Raw genomic sequence first — 16,540 nt, forward strand, 5'->3', positions numbered from 1 at the left:
CTGGAACCTACGGAGGTTACATCACGTTATTAGTAGTACAAAAGACTGGGTTCAAAAGGCTAGGAGGGGCACAGTGTGGTGGCCTAACTAGATGCAATGAAAGCATTTGATTCAGTCCACTGGGATTGGCTCTATGCGACCATGGAGAAATTTGGATTCTGGTCCAAATATATGCAATGGATAAAACTGATTTACACTAAACCAATGGCTAGGCTCAGAACGGGCAGCATATTCTCTGATAAATGGGATTTACAAAAGGGCACCAGACAAGGCTGCCCGCTGTCCCGATGCATTATATCATAGCAATGGAACCAATAGCTGCATTGCTAAGGGAAGAATACCAAGAAGCAGGAATCAGAACAAATGGTTTGTGGCATGTAGTGTCCATGCATGAGAACAACATGCTATTGTATTTACAAAACCATGAGACGAACTTGCAACATATATTAGACGTACTCAATAACTTTACTGGGCTGTCGGGAATCATGATCAACAGAAGTAAATCCAGTTTATTCCCGCTAGCCAAGCTTGCTGAGAAAGGTAAAGCAGAGCTACCGACACCATCACTCCTGTGGGTGACAGGTAACTTCCGATACCTGTGGCTGGATATTTATCATACCCCGTCCGCCCCCAAAGCAAGAACACACACAATGAACACTTATGGTACTGGAGGGTTTAGTGAACTCAATGAAATTCTGCAGTAAATTGCCATTGTCGGTAATGGGGAGAGCAGCGTTATTGAAAATGGTGGCGCTGGCCAGGATGCTGCACTGCTTTGAGAATATCTCCTACAACATCCCCACACAATTATTTGCAAAACTAGACAAAGAGTGTAGGAATTTCTTATGGCAAGGTGGTAGGCACAGAGTGGCGCCGAGTACTCTTTAAAGACCCTACGATAGAGGAGGGCTGAGAATCCTGAATTCTGAACGATACTACCTAGCATGCCAGATGCAGTACGTGGTAGGCTGGCCAGCGGACAATCCTACAATGGACACAACACTCCAACACCTTCAAAACACTTATTGTGGGTACACCCACCAGAACCACGGGAATACCCACGCTTGGTGAAACTGGGCATGCAAGTGTGGCGTAGAACCTGCGAAAAACTCAAGATCAAAGACACAATATCGCCACACATACCCTTAGCAGCGGTTATGACCGATAATAGAGGGCTTAGGGCCAGCGTGCAAATTTATTGGTAGAAGTGTGGGATTGATACAATTGTGTATTTGAGGGGGGAATGTTACCCTATTAAGTTTTCAAGAATTAAAGAAATAACAGGAATACATAGCAGACAATAACTCCTACACCAATCAATTGTGAATACGGTTAAGGAAAGGTGGCAACTAGTAGGGGAAGACACGATGGAAAGTTAGGAAGTGGAAACGATAATAAATATTTCAGAGGGCGGGCACGCCCTATCAAGGTTGTATGATGTTTTATTAGACAATAACTCAGGCGGGGAGCTACGTACCAGGCCTAGATGGGAAGTAGAGTTGGGCAAGTCCTTCACAGACAAGGAATGGTTGAAGGTAACTCCTTATCACAAGGCGGCTTCCAGAAATGCGAGACTGCAACTGCTACAATTGTATGTAATACAGAGAGCCTACTTACACCAAAGATAATAGCAGAATTTAAAGGGGTAGTTAGACAGAGTTGCCCCAAATTTAACATGGAAAACGTGGGAATGCTACATTTGTTTTGGGGATGTGCAATTAGAAGGAAGCTCTGGGAAGACATTGCTCATAAACTGTCTAATGGGGAAATAGACGTTCAATCCCCTGCGGCCTGTATACTGGGACTCTTCTGAGGAGTAAGAATAGGAAAGCGCTGGGGAAATTGAAGTACTTAGCATATGTGTTGACCAAGCGCTGTATAGCTATGAACTGGAAAACCAGGACAGGCCCGCCTGTGGAAGGGTGGTTGCAAAAATGGACAATGGCTGAGACCGAAGTATGGAAACAGGCGATTAATGTACAAAAACAAGATCCAGGGTAGGGCATGTTACAGTGGACGGAACTTACACCAACTCTATTCAAGTCGGAAACGTGAGAACAAAGGAACAGTGTCTCAGGAAGAGAGACCATGCTTATAATGCGGAAGGGAACAGAAACAAGTGACAGGAAGTAGAACAAGCTACTATACAGAGGCTAGTTAAGGGGCCGGGATGGGGAGAAGGAAGTTCATGTTTTTAGGTGTTACATGAAAGTTAACAATCAAACTTGAATTGTCCCATTATACTTTTGTGGAATGGAACATCCATACACTGTTGTAAAAGAAAATGAAAACAAATTTAAAAGAAGAAAATTAAGGACCTCAAAGGGGGGCAAATACACGAATTTCTGGAGTGGGCGTTTAAGTAGAATAAGAAAAAGTCATGAGCAGCATCTCATTTGTCGGCAGTCTCTTACTACGTCAGGCTGGCCGGGGGGATTGATCCCACTCACAGCACATTAGCTAGATATGCCAAAGGCTAGAGGCACTACACAAAGTCTGTGCAGATGATTAAGAAACAACACTATTCAGAGGTGCACTCAAACTAAATTATTTTCGGGCAGTTAGGATTAGCGAAATAATAGCAAAAAAAACACAACTTCAGATGGCTAGTATTCAAAGACATTACCATGGAAAGAGAAAGCATGACAATTTTTCTGAGGAGGTCCAAGACAGATCAGGCGGTGTGAGGGAGGCGGATTAATGTATATAGTATCGATGACCACAGATAATGTACCGTAGGTACAAACAAGGCTTTCCTTCTCATCCGCCCACATGCATAGGGCCAGTTACTGATACACAAGAGTGGCAAGTCACTATGCATTTTTTAATTTATGACAGTATTTAGAAAAGCAATAAGAATAGCGGGCTGGGAACCTTCAGAATTTGGGTCACATTCTTTTTGCGTGGCGGCAGCAAACTCCGCTTGGATGGGGCCTGGGCAAGAAAACAATTAAGGGGGTGGGTGCTGGAAGTCAGAATCTTAGAGAAGTGACATCAGAAAAGATCAGATTTAATGGGGCCACCCATTTGTGGCACGAGCAGGAAGGTGGTTAGAAGACACAAATAAAGGGTTGCAGTTCAATAAGACAATCCCCTCACGGTGGGGAACATGGGGTTGAAGTGGGGTGACCTCCATGACTGGTTGGTAGATCCAATAGGTTGCAAGGATCCCCCAGAATTCCTCATTTTACGTCTGGGCGGGAATGACTGGACACTAGGGGGAGAAAGGAACTTTTTACATAAACGTGCAGCTCGCTCAGTAGATTTTCAGATTGCTGAAGAAAGCCCAAAATCATGCCTTCTGAAATAATGCCCAGTTACTACTGGCTGGGGCAAATGCTAACAAAGCAATAGAAATATCAAGGGGAAAAAAATGAACAAAGCATTGGAATATTTCTGTAAATACACTGGCCTCACATTCATCAAACACTGGCCATATCATTGAACAGGGAGCTTTCCATCAAGATCGGATTCACCTATCCATAGAGGGCATGGAAATATTTACAAGCAACATCTTCTGTAAACTAGCAGAAAGAGGGTGCATATAATATCCTTTTGGGGGAACCTGAGAGGCCGTTCGCCTGCTCAGGTGTGGCAGCAACAGCTTAGAGTTTGGTCCGTCATGGTCAGTTATTACAAACGAAATGGGTTTCTGCAGGGAATGGGGGGGTGGCTGATCTCTACACAGCCCCACATTATGACACTTCCAGGATTATGTACAGAGAGAGGTGCAATGGCTTAGTGTTGTGCAGAGCGCATTCACGATTATGTGCACGGTGAAGCATAGGCAATGGTATTTCGAATTTTGGTTCCAATGGGAAAACACTAAAATAGTCTTTCACGTACGGCCAATATACAATGGCATTCGTGGCATTTACTATTGGCGGGTGGAGCTTGAGCCCCACCAATAGTTCCAGGTTCTGGGCTCAAGAGACCGAAATATAAAGCTACATTTAACACTTTTACTGTCAGAGTAATAAAAAGCAATTAAGCAGCACTTATTTAGTGTCCATTAGTGGTCGATGCCCAGTGCCCCTCAAATTAGGATTTTGAAGCTTCCTGCAGGGTTGTCCAACTCTAGGCCCCGAATACTGACCGGTTCTCAGGATATCCCTAAAGAATATTCATGCATTTAGAATGATTGCATGCAAATTTATCTGAAGAATATTAATGAGAGGTATCCTGAAAATCTGATGGTCCTTGAGGCCTGGAGTTGGACAACCACTAGTCCCTGGGTCAGCATAAGTGCGAGGGGGGATGGTGTTGAAGGGCAACCTTGTGATCTTGAACAAACATTGTAAATACCGAGCATTTGCCTATGTTAATGCATTATATTGCATTTCAAACAAATTATTAAGCAACAAATAAAAGGAAACTGTAGTGTGTCACAAGTGACGTATTGGTAATAACCATCAGGCTGGCATGGTACCTTGTGGCATTATTTTCTAAGCAGACCCTCGTTCTAGGGATCACCAATAATGTTGTCAATCTGGTCTCAAGCACGTATCAAACAATACATTGATTTGAGACATCAAAATAGCAATTTCACTTTTTTTTAAAAACAAAAAAAAAAAGGGTAGACGATACCTATCGTCTGACAAAAATTATGTAGTGGGGTGCTTTTACCAATGATGGATGTGAGTCACAGTCATAAGTAGCCGGTTTCCAACAATGAAATGCACAGGTTTACAATAAAGAACACAGCTGGGTTGCAAGCATTTCCTCCCTGGTGTTTTGCAGACCAGGCACTGACGGCTTTGCTATGGCCCAGACAGGATGCAGGGCAGACCAAAGCAGCCCTACCATGAATAAATACAATGAAGGTTTATTTAAAAAAAAAAAAGAATTCACTGTTTCACATGCTATCTAATTCAAGTGCTTAGATGTTTGTTATTTATTTAAATTTATAAAGCATTTTCGCTAGAACGCAGTACACATTTAAATAATGAACGCAGTACACATTTAAACAATCAGTTACAAATACAAGCAACAGTAAATGCAATGAACGAAAACATAAACGTCATCAAATTAGAATGAGAAGAAAGTAAGTAGGTCTTAAGTAAAGATGGGAAAGTAGCAAGAATGAAAGCTCAGCATCATGAGCAAAACTATGAGCACTTTAGGGGAAGAGATAATGAGCGAAGAGAACAGAATGGGTTGTAGGAAGGGATGAGGTGCGGGGGAGAGAGGACATGGAAAATGCTACAGGAAAAGCCACCAACACAGGGACAGGCCATATCCATGCTACACTTCTGGTAGGACCTAGAGACCCTAATCTTCAAAGAACAGCTCGCCAATCACGGATTACTCCCCTGAACCGTTTCTCCCCCTCCCACTAACACTGCATGCTACACCTGCATCACACTTCTAACCCTTTGGTGCACCCCCTTCGTACATCGATCTAGCTGCTTCCCAGCTAGGTTTGCGCTTTATAAATCCCATGTGTAGGAAAAAACAAGGAAAGCCAAAAACGAATTCCAAATTGGACTACTGCAACATACTCTAGAAGGGCTTGTCCCCATCTGTACCAAGGAGGGCCCAAAATGCTGCAGTGCGTCGGATTTGGAGACTGAGACCATATGTCAGCCAGATGCTACGTCTTCATTACATTGGCTAGTGGAATACAGTTAAAATGCTTTTCAAGCCTTTTTATATATCAGTAATATGGCCCCTATCCTCTGGCTTGATTAAATTGACTCAACATCTACTGCCAAAAATCTTGAATGTGTTACCCTACACCTTTGGCAAGCCCCTGCTTTTCACCATAGCACCAAGGATGGTAGGAATTTTTCTCTTCATCCAGCCAAATTTGGAATGGGCTGCTTTTCGCTATTCGCTGCATCACCTCCCTTATGCTGTTCAGGTCACTTACTTATTCACGTAGGCAGTATGCAGCAAGCGCCTATAGACTACTGGGTAGTAGTTTGCTATACAAGTGTATCGAAATCAATGAAGATAGTTATGAAGGAGCCATACCACAAACGTATTTGAAAACGATGCCAGAGGGAGAGGAGAGGGAAATCACTAGATGCATGGAGCTGAGTGAACAGTGCCCTGCAGAGCCACCACTCTCCACGGCCAATGCACTTTTTTTTTTTTTTATTCCTGGAAGGCACTGATGAGCTGTAGAAATAGTTGCTTTTTTTATTTGTTTATAGAATTGGCTCATGCAGATGTGGCATTCCATTCTCACATTCCCATATATACAATCCCACCCCACAATTCATTCTGGGCAAGGAATGGACAGTGAGGTATTTGATGAATTTAGCAACATCGTCCCTGATTCTCTGCAGGGAAGCTTCTCTTATGTGGCCAGGGAAAGGCAGAATCTACCCGACTCTGACCCTGGGGGTGGCTGTCTGCGGCAGGACCACATATGGGAGAAAAACCTCTAGTGAGACAGGAAAACAATTAATCAAATAAACCTTCCGATGTTATTCTTGATAACACTCATGTGCCTTTGCAGCATGACTGTACGGCTTATTGTAATGCAGATAAAGAATTCCCAAGTTTTCTGGACCAAAAACCACATGAGACGAGGAGAGGGATGGAACAATGAGGCTGACCAGAGCGGTAAGAGAACAGCATTCTAGTCTTTGGAAAGTGTCTAATGCAGAAGTTCAAAACACACACAGCTGAACAGAATACAAGTGAGAGAGGCAGAGTCTGCAGCAGAACGCAGATTGTGTGGATGCTGGTTGGAACGCCAGGGGCGAGCACACTGTGGAAGGCAGCACAGAGGTGGACGAGAACGGCGTGCAGACACAGGGCCAAGAAAAACTCAATGCTTGATTACTGGAGCTGCCAGAAGAAAAGGAAGATAAAGCGGGAACCCAACGGCTAACGGGATGTGCCCCAGTCACGGAACCGAAGAAGAGAGAAGGGTGCGAGGAACACCCACCAGAGCTGCGCGGTAAGCCCATAAAGAGCTAATGGGTAAGCGTAGCACTTGAGAACAAGTGTTGCATACCATTAACAGCGTGAGAAAACCCAATTAAAGTAATTGGAGGAACTGAAACAAATATGAACAGTTTTAAGAAAGGGTTGGCGACCCAAATCTTGGAAAGAGAAATTGATACAAATACGAACAATGTTAAGAAAGGGTCAGTGATCCAATACTTAGAGAGGTTTAAACGAATAGTGTGAAGAACATGTCGGTGCCGCAATGCTTGAAGAAGGGCATTGATACAAATACAACCAGTGTTAAGAAAAGGTTGGTGACCCAATATTTGAAAGAGGAGTTGATAGTAAAAAAGAACTTTGCGGAGAAAGGGGCAGTGACCAGATTCTGGAAAGGCATTATTTCTGTCACAAAACCCTTCGTCTGACCGGCTACCCTCCTCGACTCCTCACCTGTGGAACTGGACTCCATACTGTATCCTACAGGTTCTCGATATTGCAGTGAAGAAGATGATTGAAACCTGCCTCGATATGAAGCCACAGTTGCCACCGGTGAGCTGTGGCTACCTGTGTCTCCACCACCGAAGCAGGTAGAAATATATGGGGAAAAAGCCTTAGGCTACAAAAAAAACCCCTAGGTCCGATGCGTCAGGCCTTGGAAGAGTACGCTGAAGAGCAGGAGCAGGTAATAAGAATTCCGCAGCAGAATGAGGTAGCAGAATTAATTCTGGTTCCGGTGTAGCAAAACTCAAGCTCCGATGCGATCGACAGGGAAAAAGGTAAACAACTTCTTAGCTGCCGAGAACAGGGGAGAGACTGGCAACCACGAAAGGCAGACAGCCAAAAGGAAATACAAAAACAGAGCATAAAGCTAGAAGGACCGCGCAAGCAGCTTCTGATAGCGGAAGAGGGAAGAAGGGAAAGGTAGAACAGAAGAAAGAAGCAAGTGTAGCGCGGATGACTGGAAACAAAGTTGCACACACCCGTAAAACGAAGGGCATGTAAGGTATTGTGAAAAGAGAAGGAAAGCTGCCGAGAGACGCTTAACAAAGGGGGTAGCACCGGGAGTATAAAAGGGACAAAAGAGCAGTAGCGCTGTAACAAAGCACAGCAACAATCGACAAGCGAAAACTCTGACGTTGCAACGCGTGGAATACCGGAAGTGAAGGAGCTAAATGCTTCCCGCCATTCCGCACCTCGAACCGAGCCGTGAAAAAGACTAGAGCGCCACCATGTGATGAATGGCAGACGTGATGGGATAGTTAATGGCCACACCACCTATACCTGTGCCATTGCTTCCAGGAGCCGGCACCCATGACAATTTCTTGGATGAAAGAGAGTGAGCCCTTGGAATGGAATATACCTTGCTGGGTAGTGAACCAGGCAAACAGTGAGTCTGGGACTGCACTTTGTTTCTATGCAAAGCAGGCAGCATTCTATATTAAGGGCACATACATCATGCAACACGTAGCTCCGCCCTCTCTCCTGCCCACACCACTGACAATCCACGCCACGCAAGCGTGGTGCAGTACTTCTCCTCCGCCCAGTATATTTTGTCCATGTCCAGCACTGCCTTCAAGAATAAACCCGGAAGCGATGACAGAGTTACACTCTCCACCCACTGAACAAAAGTACTGCTAGGAACCACAAGGGTACTGTGCAGCCACAAGCTTAGACTAACAGTGATCTGGGGTACAAGAACTCAGTGAGGCAGTAGAGCGAAGTGGGTTTAAGAGGGGGTTGCTAGGCATGTTTTCCTAAATACAATGAGAACTATATATATATACACACACACACACACACACACACACACACACAGATAAGCAAAAGCTACTTTATAGGTCTGTTACACACACTAATGTTTGGGGATTCACTTGTTAATGGTATTTAACATATTCTTGTTTTTACTGAGAAACGACATTTTAAATAGGAAAAAAGGGGAGGTCTTGAAGTACTTCCACACCTCCAAATTTGGGGAAAGCCCAAGAATGAGAGGGGTCATGAATCCCCAAGAGAAATGGCTAGAAATAGGTCACCAGACCTAGAAACAAACCTGGATAGCCCTCCCAAACTAGAAAGGAATAGAATAATAAAGTTAGAATGGCTGCTTAGGTCAGAATCCTGTGGCTGGGCAGTAATGTTGGAACACCTCCAAGTTAACTCCTGTCAAATAAAGCAACTCGGCCATGCCCTACACCCAAAGTTGTCAGTATTAATTCTCTTATATGTTATTACTGATTTATATGACACTTAAAACTAGAATCCAACTTCAAAGCTCGGGACAAGGGAATAAACCCACATTGCACAGCATTGTCTTTTTCGCAAGGGGAGCTCATTACCCTCTTTCGCGTCTCCTGGTTGTGAGAGCCAGGCACTTTGAAGTACACCTTTGCGGTGAGAAATGCACGCGAAATAGAGGATACGTAGACTAATATAGGTGCATCTTACTCTTTATTACGCTCTCGGTGTTCTGCGGCTAAGACCCCCATTGTGCATGCGTCCGGCGGCTTCCACCATAGGAGCTTGGTACGAGACGGGCCGTTTCTTTAACCGTATCCTCTCCGGACATTACATCTTCCTCTTGCGGACAAAATAAATGCAATATACTCACAGTTCATCTCATAGCTCCTCTATCAGTCTTATTGGTTTCTTGATACACCGCTTTGGCCTTTTCTGTATTTCCAGGCCTGGTCCAGTGGCGCTAACGCCCGCTTCTGGGCTCCTCCTGTTCTCCAACCTTTCCTTCAGAATATAGTTTGAACTATGATATATTGATTACACGCCCCGGAGGTCAGTTAACCATCGATCGTTTGATCCAAGATATTAGTGGGTAAGATGGCTAGAATTTGGATTCACTTTTTCTTTCTTGCCTGCGATGCACAAGCACCTCATCTCCCTTGTGTAGTGTTGACATTCTTGCTATTCTCCTCTCATCTGCCTATCTTTCCATCTCTTGTTTCTTGACTGCATCCTCTCTCTGTAGAGCCATGCTTTCTTGCAATTGCTTCCTGGGGGGGGGGGGGGGAGTCTTGTTTTTACTTTCCTCTGAAAAACGATCTCCGAGCGACACTTCCCTGTTGTCCGGTCAGTGAGTTCCTATAATCTCTGAGCATGTTGCATACGGCTTGGTTTAGTGACATTTTGTTCAATTTGTTTTGTTGCAGTACCTTATTGAGACGTCCTACAAATGTATCCACCATTCCATTGGCTTGTGTCCAAAGCATTATTTTTCTATGCCCGACACCCAAGTACTCCACAAACCTTGCAAATTCTGAGATGCCGAATGGCGGCCCATTGTCCGACTACAGTATTTCAGGGATACCCCACGCGGAGAATATATTGTCCAGCTCAGGGATGGCGGTGCTAGCCGCAGTGGAAGTGATCATCTGCACAAGAGGGAAACGAGAGGAGGCATCATGACCATCCGGTCTTTGCTGCATCCAAATGGTCAGAAGAAATCAACTGCGACATCTGTCCATGGGGCTTCCGGCATCTCTGACATCCTCAACGGTTCTGGACGATTGCCTCTGTACACTGGCATAGGTAACACCTTTCCACTGTGTTCTCAACCATGGCATCTATACCTGGGAACCACATGGCGTCTCTTATCTGTTGCTTCGTGGCAACCATTTTTCAATGATCCTTGTGCGCCAAATCCACCACTTGCTGTTGCAGGTCAGTTGCTATGGTTATATGGTTCCCTCTCATTAGGATGTCATCCGCTGTCATCGAGAGCTCTTCTCTCACATTTTGGAATGCCTGCATATCGTGCTTGAACACTCCTCCACTCTCCGCATCAACGTCTCTCCATCTCCGAGAAGCTACAAGCTCCCTTAACTTCTGCATTGTTCTGTCCCTGTAAGTGTGTTCTCGCACCACATTCCTCGTGCGCGGAGAAAGTCGATGTATTCCTCAGCTATCAGTGATTCATCTCTATGCATAGCCAGGGGATTCCTCGATATGATGTCTGCTGGATTGTATTCTTTCCCTGGCTTGTGTATGAATGAAAAGTTGGAGTCCTGCAATCGTAACCCCCACCTCTCGATCCTGGGATTCCCATATATGGTGGTGAGGGCCTGTGGTTTGCAACGACCGAGTAAGAACATCTGAAAGTGTTCACATGCCCAGACTACAGCCAACCCCTCTTTCTCGGGCTGCAAGTATTTAGTCTCCACTTCTGACAGACTTTTGGAGGCATACGCAATGACTGCTTTTGAGCCCTCCCTTCCCGGACTGTGGTGTGCCAAAATGGTACCCAATCCTACCGGGCTGGCATCAACTGTGAGTTCAGTGCACTTAGTCGGATCGAAATAGGTCATGCACTCTGCTGACCCAATGCCTATTTTTGATCTGCCTGAATGCCTCGTCGCAGCTGCGGTCCCACTGAAATTCTTTATCTTGTTTGGTAAATTCCCTCAAGGGTCCGCTATCAGTGGCAAAGTCCTTCAAGTAACGGCTGCAATAGCTGGCCATGCCTAAGAATGTACGTACTTCACTTACTTCCTGCAGAGGTGAAATCTCAATGATAGCATCTACCTTTCCTGGATCTGGGCTCATTGCTTTCGGTGAGAACACATGTCCGAAGAACTTAAGGTTTCTCTTGTGAAACGCACACTTTTCCAGGTTTAGGATCAACCCTGCTTGCAACAGTGCTGAGCATACCTCTTAGAGGCCATGGTCGTGTTGATACATGTCCTTCCCGAAAGCCAGAATGCTGTCACTATAGTTGAAGCAGTTTTTGATGTGACAAATCACTCTTGCGCATTGCACACTCTGGGCATGTGGTTGTCTCTCCCACAGTTGGAGCACTTATGTCCAAATGCATGGCACTTTACTTCCTCTTCATGTGGAAATGGCAGGGCACATCTCAAGCATCGGCTAGTCGTCCCATACCTCCTTGAGAGCATATTAACGGCGAAGTGATTCTCCCTCTCTAGCTGACCTGTTATTCTTGCTCTCTCATAGACCCCTTTCTTGTTTTGATTTGTGCTGCCTGGGAATCAACCCTTGCTTCTGTTCTTGCCATCTGTAAGATTGTAGCAAGAGGGAGAGGCTCACACAGTAGTTTCTTTCTAAAAGTGGTCGAAAGGCATCCTCCTATAATTCGCAGTAGAATGGCTTATTCTTTCATGAACTTGTGGAAGTCACAATGAGCTACAAGTTTGCACCACTGGGTTGCAAAAGCGACCAAGGATTCACCACTCAGTTGACTTGCCGTGTTGAACATGTGCCTCTCATGGTCCACATTGCGCTGCAGATAGAAGTAGGAACTCAATGCGCCTTTGAGTCCTTCAAATGTTTTTACCTCATCAGGTGCAAAAGTTGGGGGGGGGGGAAATCAGGTCCTTTCTCATCTCCCACTAAATTCAAAAGCAACCTTCTGACACACTTATCTGGTGCATTCTCTTCATACGCAGCCAAATAATTTTCAAATCTCCCGAGTCTTCGTTCCCATCTTGGTCCTAAAGTGTGCTGGTCTCCCATGTCAAATGTGAGTGATCGGCGAAAAGCGTCTGCACTCGGTCCTTCCTCATCAGATGCTTCATTTCTCTGTGCCTCCTTGGTCGTTCTGTAAATAGCCCTGCCGTGGGATTGACTGATTGGTATAGTGAGAGATCAATGATGTCCTTGTCGTGAGGAAAGATGGATCTGCCCCAATCCCAACCTCGTCACCAGTTTTCGTGTCTCCTCGTCGTGAGAGCCAGGCCCTTTGAAGTACACCTTCGCGGGAGAAATGCGCGCATAATAAAGGATAGAGACTAACAGATGTGAATCTTATTCTTTATTACGCTCACCCCGTTCTGCTGCGTACCACGTCTAAGATCCTCATTGAGCATGCCCCCCTCCTCCCCCATTGGTCCTTGCTACGTGACAGAGCCCTGTCACATTTCTTTAACCGTGTCCTCCTTTCGGACACGACACCCCCAAGCTATCCTCCCATCCGAATTGAGAAGTGGGGAGGTAAGTTCATTTCGTGTGGTGGGGGTTAACAAGGTTGGAGGTCATTTGTGTTATCAAATGCAAACGTGGGAAAGTACTGAAGAAGCCCGCTCTGACGTCAGGTCTAAATGTGTGCTATCACTGATATGACTATTTTAAGTAAGCAATACAGGCATCACTGCAATGTTGTGAAAAGCTCCCATTAGCAACTATTGCCCTTTCTGAATGCTGAATTCTCCTACTGTAAAGTCAGGGTAAAGGATTATGTAATTGATATGCCATCACAGCAGGTGGTGGCGTTTTCTCTCCTAAGTATTTTTACCCCCATGCCTAGGTTACTGTGGAGAGGGAAAATGATATTTTATAGTTCTGTCTCTGCCTCCTGCAATGCTGGCCCTTGAGGACAACACAAAAGGTAGAAAATGCAGACACAGGGGCCATACACAAAAAGATGAGTAGCTTTCAGCACAATGTTCTCCTGAGCTGTCAGCCAATCAGGTGGCACAGCGAGTAGAGCGCTCGCTTTGACATCCGTGCAGAGCCTGCTAACGCAAGTTCGAATCCCGGCGGGGCCAAACTCAGTCTTTCATCCTTCCGAGGTCGATAAATGAGCACCACACACGTGGGTAATAATAAGCAGCGGTCAGATACCTGAGGGTTCGTAGCGCTATATAAGTGCCAAATTATTATTCTCATGAATTCTCATTCTACTAGTATACATTGCTCTCATCTCGTGGTCTATTAGATGTCATTCTGAACCCTGATGCATAATATATTTCTACAGAACAAGAGAGACAACACGCTGCACAGACGGATGAACACGTATGTCACGTCATTGCTTGCGCCCAACCGTGGGCCCTCACACGGCAAGAAATGGCTGATGAGACCAAGGCAGATACCATCTTGACTCAAACCACACAAGCCATCCAGAGGGGGAACTGGAAGAATTTCTTGGCTGCGGCGGCCCAGGAGAAACTACAAGCCATATTTGGGATCCACCACAAGCTCACTGTAGCCCCCGAAGGGGTAATACTAAAAGGAAACTGAATTGTATTACCAACAGCGCTAGGAGAGAGTGCTCAAGCTAGCCAACAGTGTGCACCAATGGATTGTAAAGACAACCTCATACCTGAAGTCCCGAATGTAGATGCCCTGCATGCAACAGCGGGTCATGGACCTCATAGAATCTTGTGCAGCCTGCCAATCCACCAGGAAAGCTGCAACCTCTGAGCCAATCATCAGGGCCCCAAGGAGCAACAAAAGGTGCGAGTCCGTCAGCATAGAATACTGCACCATCGTGGGAGAAGGATACTTGCTGGTCCTAATGGACAAATTCAGTCGCTACCCGAAGGTCGAACATGTAGCGTCCACCAACGCAGAGACAATGATCCAGGCACTCAAGAAAATATTTGCGACACACGAAATCCCGACCAAAATCAGGAGTCACAATGGCCCTCGGTTTACGAGTCAAGAACTTCGGCAGTTCTACCAAGACCTCAACATACGCACAAGAAGATCACCCTGTACTGGCCACAAGCCAATGGATACGCCGAACGATTTATGGGATCGCAGAATAAAGTGATCCGCATTGCAAAGGAACGCAACCACTCATGGCTAACTGCCGTGTACCGTTTCCCGAGGACTCACCGCCAGACGCAGCACTCATCAACCGGCATCAGCCCCGCAGCCCTCATGTTCGGGGTGCCGATCCAAGCAGAACTCCCAGTACACCCGAACTGGGTAGCCCCAGATCCGGACATCTCCCTCATGGAGGCAAAACGGGTAAAGCAAAATGAACAAGAGAGCCACACCCGACACGCCAGCCACCGGGAATTGCAGCCAGGAGACACTGTGCTGGCCAAGAAACGGCTCTGCCCAAGAAGATGACACTAAACTTTGAGCCCCGACCATGGACAGTAAGCACCACAAACCACAGCATGGTCACAGCCACCAGAGTGAGACCATGACCAGAAACGTATCTCCCTTCCGAAAAGGTCCCAGCGGCTATGTGGGAAGAAAGGCCGGGGAGCCAAAGAGAAGAACCAAAATCACCAGGTCGACAGAGGCCCCGCGGCCAACAGAGTAACACAATGCACCCCAAGAAGCCCGAGAACCGACACTGCGCATGGACGATGCCAGACCAGAGAACCCTCAAGAGGAAGAGACGGAGAGGACCCATCCCTGCTACCATCTGAGGGAGAAGCCGCGAACGTCATCCCGCCTCCAAGGGTATGTCGTTCAATGTGTTTACCACCGGTCGAGAGCGACAAGGGCGCGCTCCTAAGGGACTAGAATAGACTGTGAGAATGTTATGAAATTTTACTATGTGTTGTTGGAAAAAGCATTCTAAATTTGGGAGGAATGTGATGTCACGTGTCGCGGGAGACTGAGTCACGTGCTGGGGGGTGGGGCCTTAACTAAAGGAAATCACCAGACCATGCGCTTCGCACCAGTCCAGGTTTATGCATTAGACAAGCTAGTCGTGTGTTCCTTTGTCTGCTATGCGCCTCACTGGCCCATGCCTGAGCGCTCACGTGAATCTCCTCACCATCGGAGCCTCACACATCACACCATATATAATAGTATACATTAGATGACAGGAAAACAAAAGAACAACACTACTAGGAGCAGCAAACCATACTTTGTAAACAGTATTTTCTTCAAAGTATACCGAAATGGGATATGCGTCCAGGACGCTTGATAAAATAGGTCGTCTGTTTTTTTCAAATTAGGGGACGTTATCGTGCAGCACCACGTTTTATTTTATACTCGGATCCCTGTTTCAGTGCAATTCGTTTGCACGTTTCTGCAATAAATAAAAAGGGGCGTAACACTTTAAACGAATGAAATTCCTCACAATATCTCCCGCTCAATCCTACTAACGTTCCTACCCTCTTCCCTTCCCAGATCCGCCAGAGCGCCTGGGGAACACTCCGGTGGTGACGGTGCACTGCACAAATACCTTTAACATTAACAATAGAAGATCTGCCAGCTCCATTTCATTTCCAGGCTACACAAGTCGGCGCACTTTTTTCAAAAATCACAAGCGGGACTTCACTGTACCAATGGGGAGTTGATTCCACATTCCCGTTCTCGCGCAGTCCAGCAGGAGGCATTGACAAGTCAAAAGGATGCCCTGACAACGGGCACAGCGGCCCTTAACAACGGTTCGGTCGAAATCTAATTCGAGATTGTAAACAGACGGTTTAACTTGCCAAACCCACCGGAGCACGGGAAGGGTGCAGGAACCTCCCCTTGCCAGCCTCTGGGAAAAGAAGGGAGTCCCCTCTCTCGTCTCCCTCGCCTGTTGTCCTACATGGTTGTGCCCCGCCTCACCTGTTGTTGTACTAGCGCTTCCAGTTCCCGCCTTCCTCTAGGGCGCTGGGTTGCTAGCTGGGGGAGCAGCACATAATACAACGGTTGTGGAGAAGGCGAGGGATGACGTCTAGTATCACTGGGCACTCTCCCTTCTGCTTCTAATTGTTTCTGCTCTAAGGAAAAGGAGGGGCCGGGGCTTGAGCCTGCCCGGCCGTTCGCTGTTTTAAAGGAGCCCTGTTCCTGGCTGACAAGCCCAGCATCCGCACATAATGCTGCTCAGAAGAATGCCGAATGAGATCATGCGAAGCAGCAAACAACTCCGAAATTGCCCCTGCCAATTGCTTTAATGTTACAAATTGGGGATTTTTTTTCATTTCACCAA

At 46.2% G+C, this 16,540-nt stretch overlaps 1 protein-coding gene across 3 annotated transcripts in view; it reads right to left on the reverse strand.

The window, feature by feature from the left end:
* Positions 1-16,330, reverse strand: part of ARHGAP40 (Rho GTPase activating protein 40) — a 645,040-nt gene extending 628,710 nt beyond the window's left edge. Inside the window, exon 1 of one of the 3 annotated variants that reach the window (XM_069652367.1) lies at positions 16,177-16,330. Coding sequence is in view for 1 of the 3 variants with exons in the window: in XM_069652366.1 (XP_069508467.1) it covers positions 15,904-15,925 (22 nt within the window). In the remaining 2 variants the exon portion in view is untranslated. Of the gene's footprint in view, positions 1-15,903; positions 15,941-16,176 lie in introns of those variants that run through there. The other 2 variants (XM_069652368.1, XM_069652366.1) reach the window with 2 other exon arrangements.
* Between the last annotated feature and the right edge of the window lie 210 nt (positions 16,331-16,540).

This window comes from Ambystoma mexicanum, chromosome 3p (genome assembly GCF_040938575.1).
Source record: "Ambystoma mexicanum isolate Mex_15411 chromosome 3p, UKY_AmexF1_1, whole genome shotgun sequence".
Taxonomy (NCBI): domain Eukaryota; kingdom Metazoa; phylum Chordata; class Amphibia; order Caudata; family Ambystomatidae; genus Ambystoma; species Ambystoma mexicanum.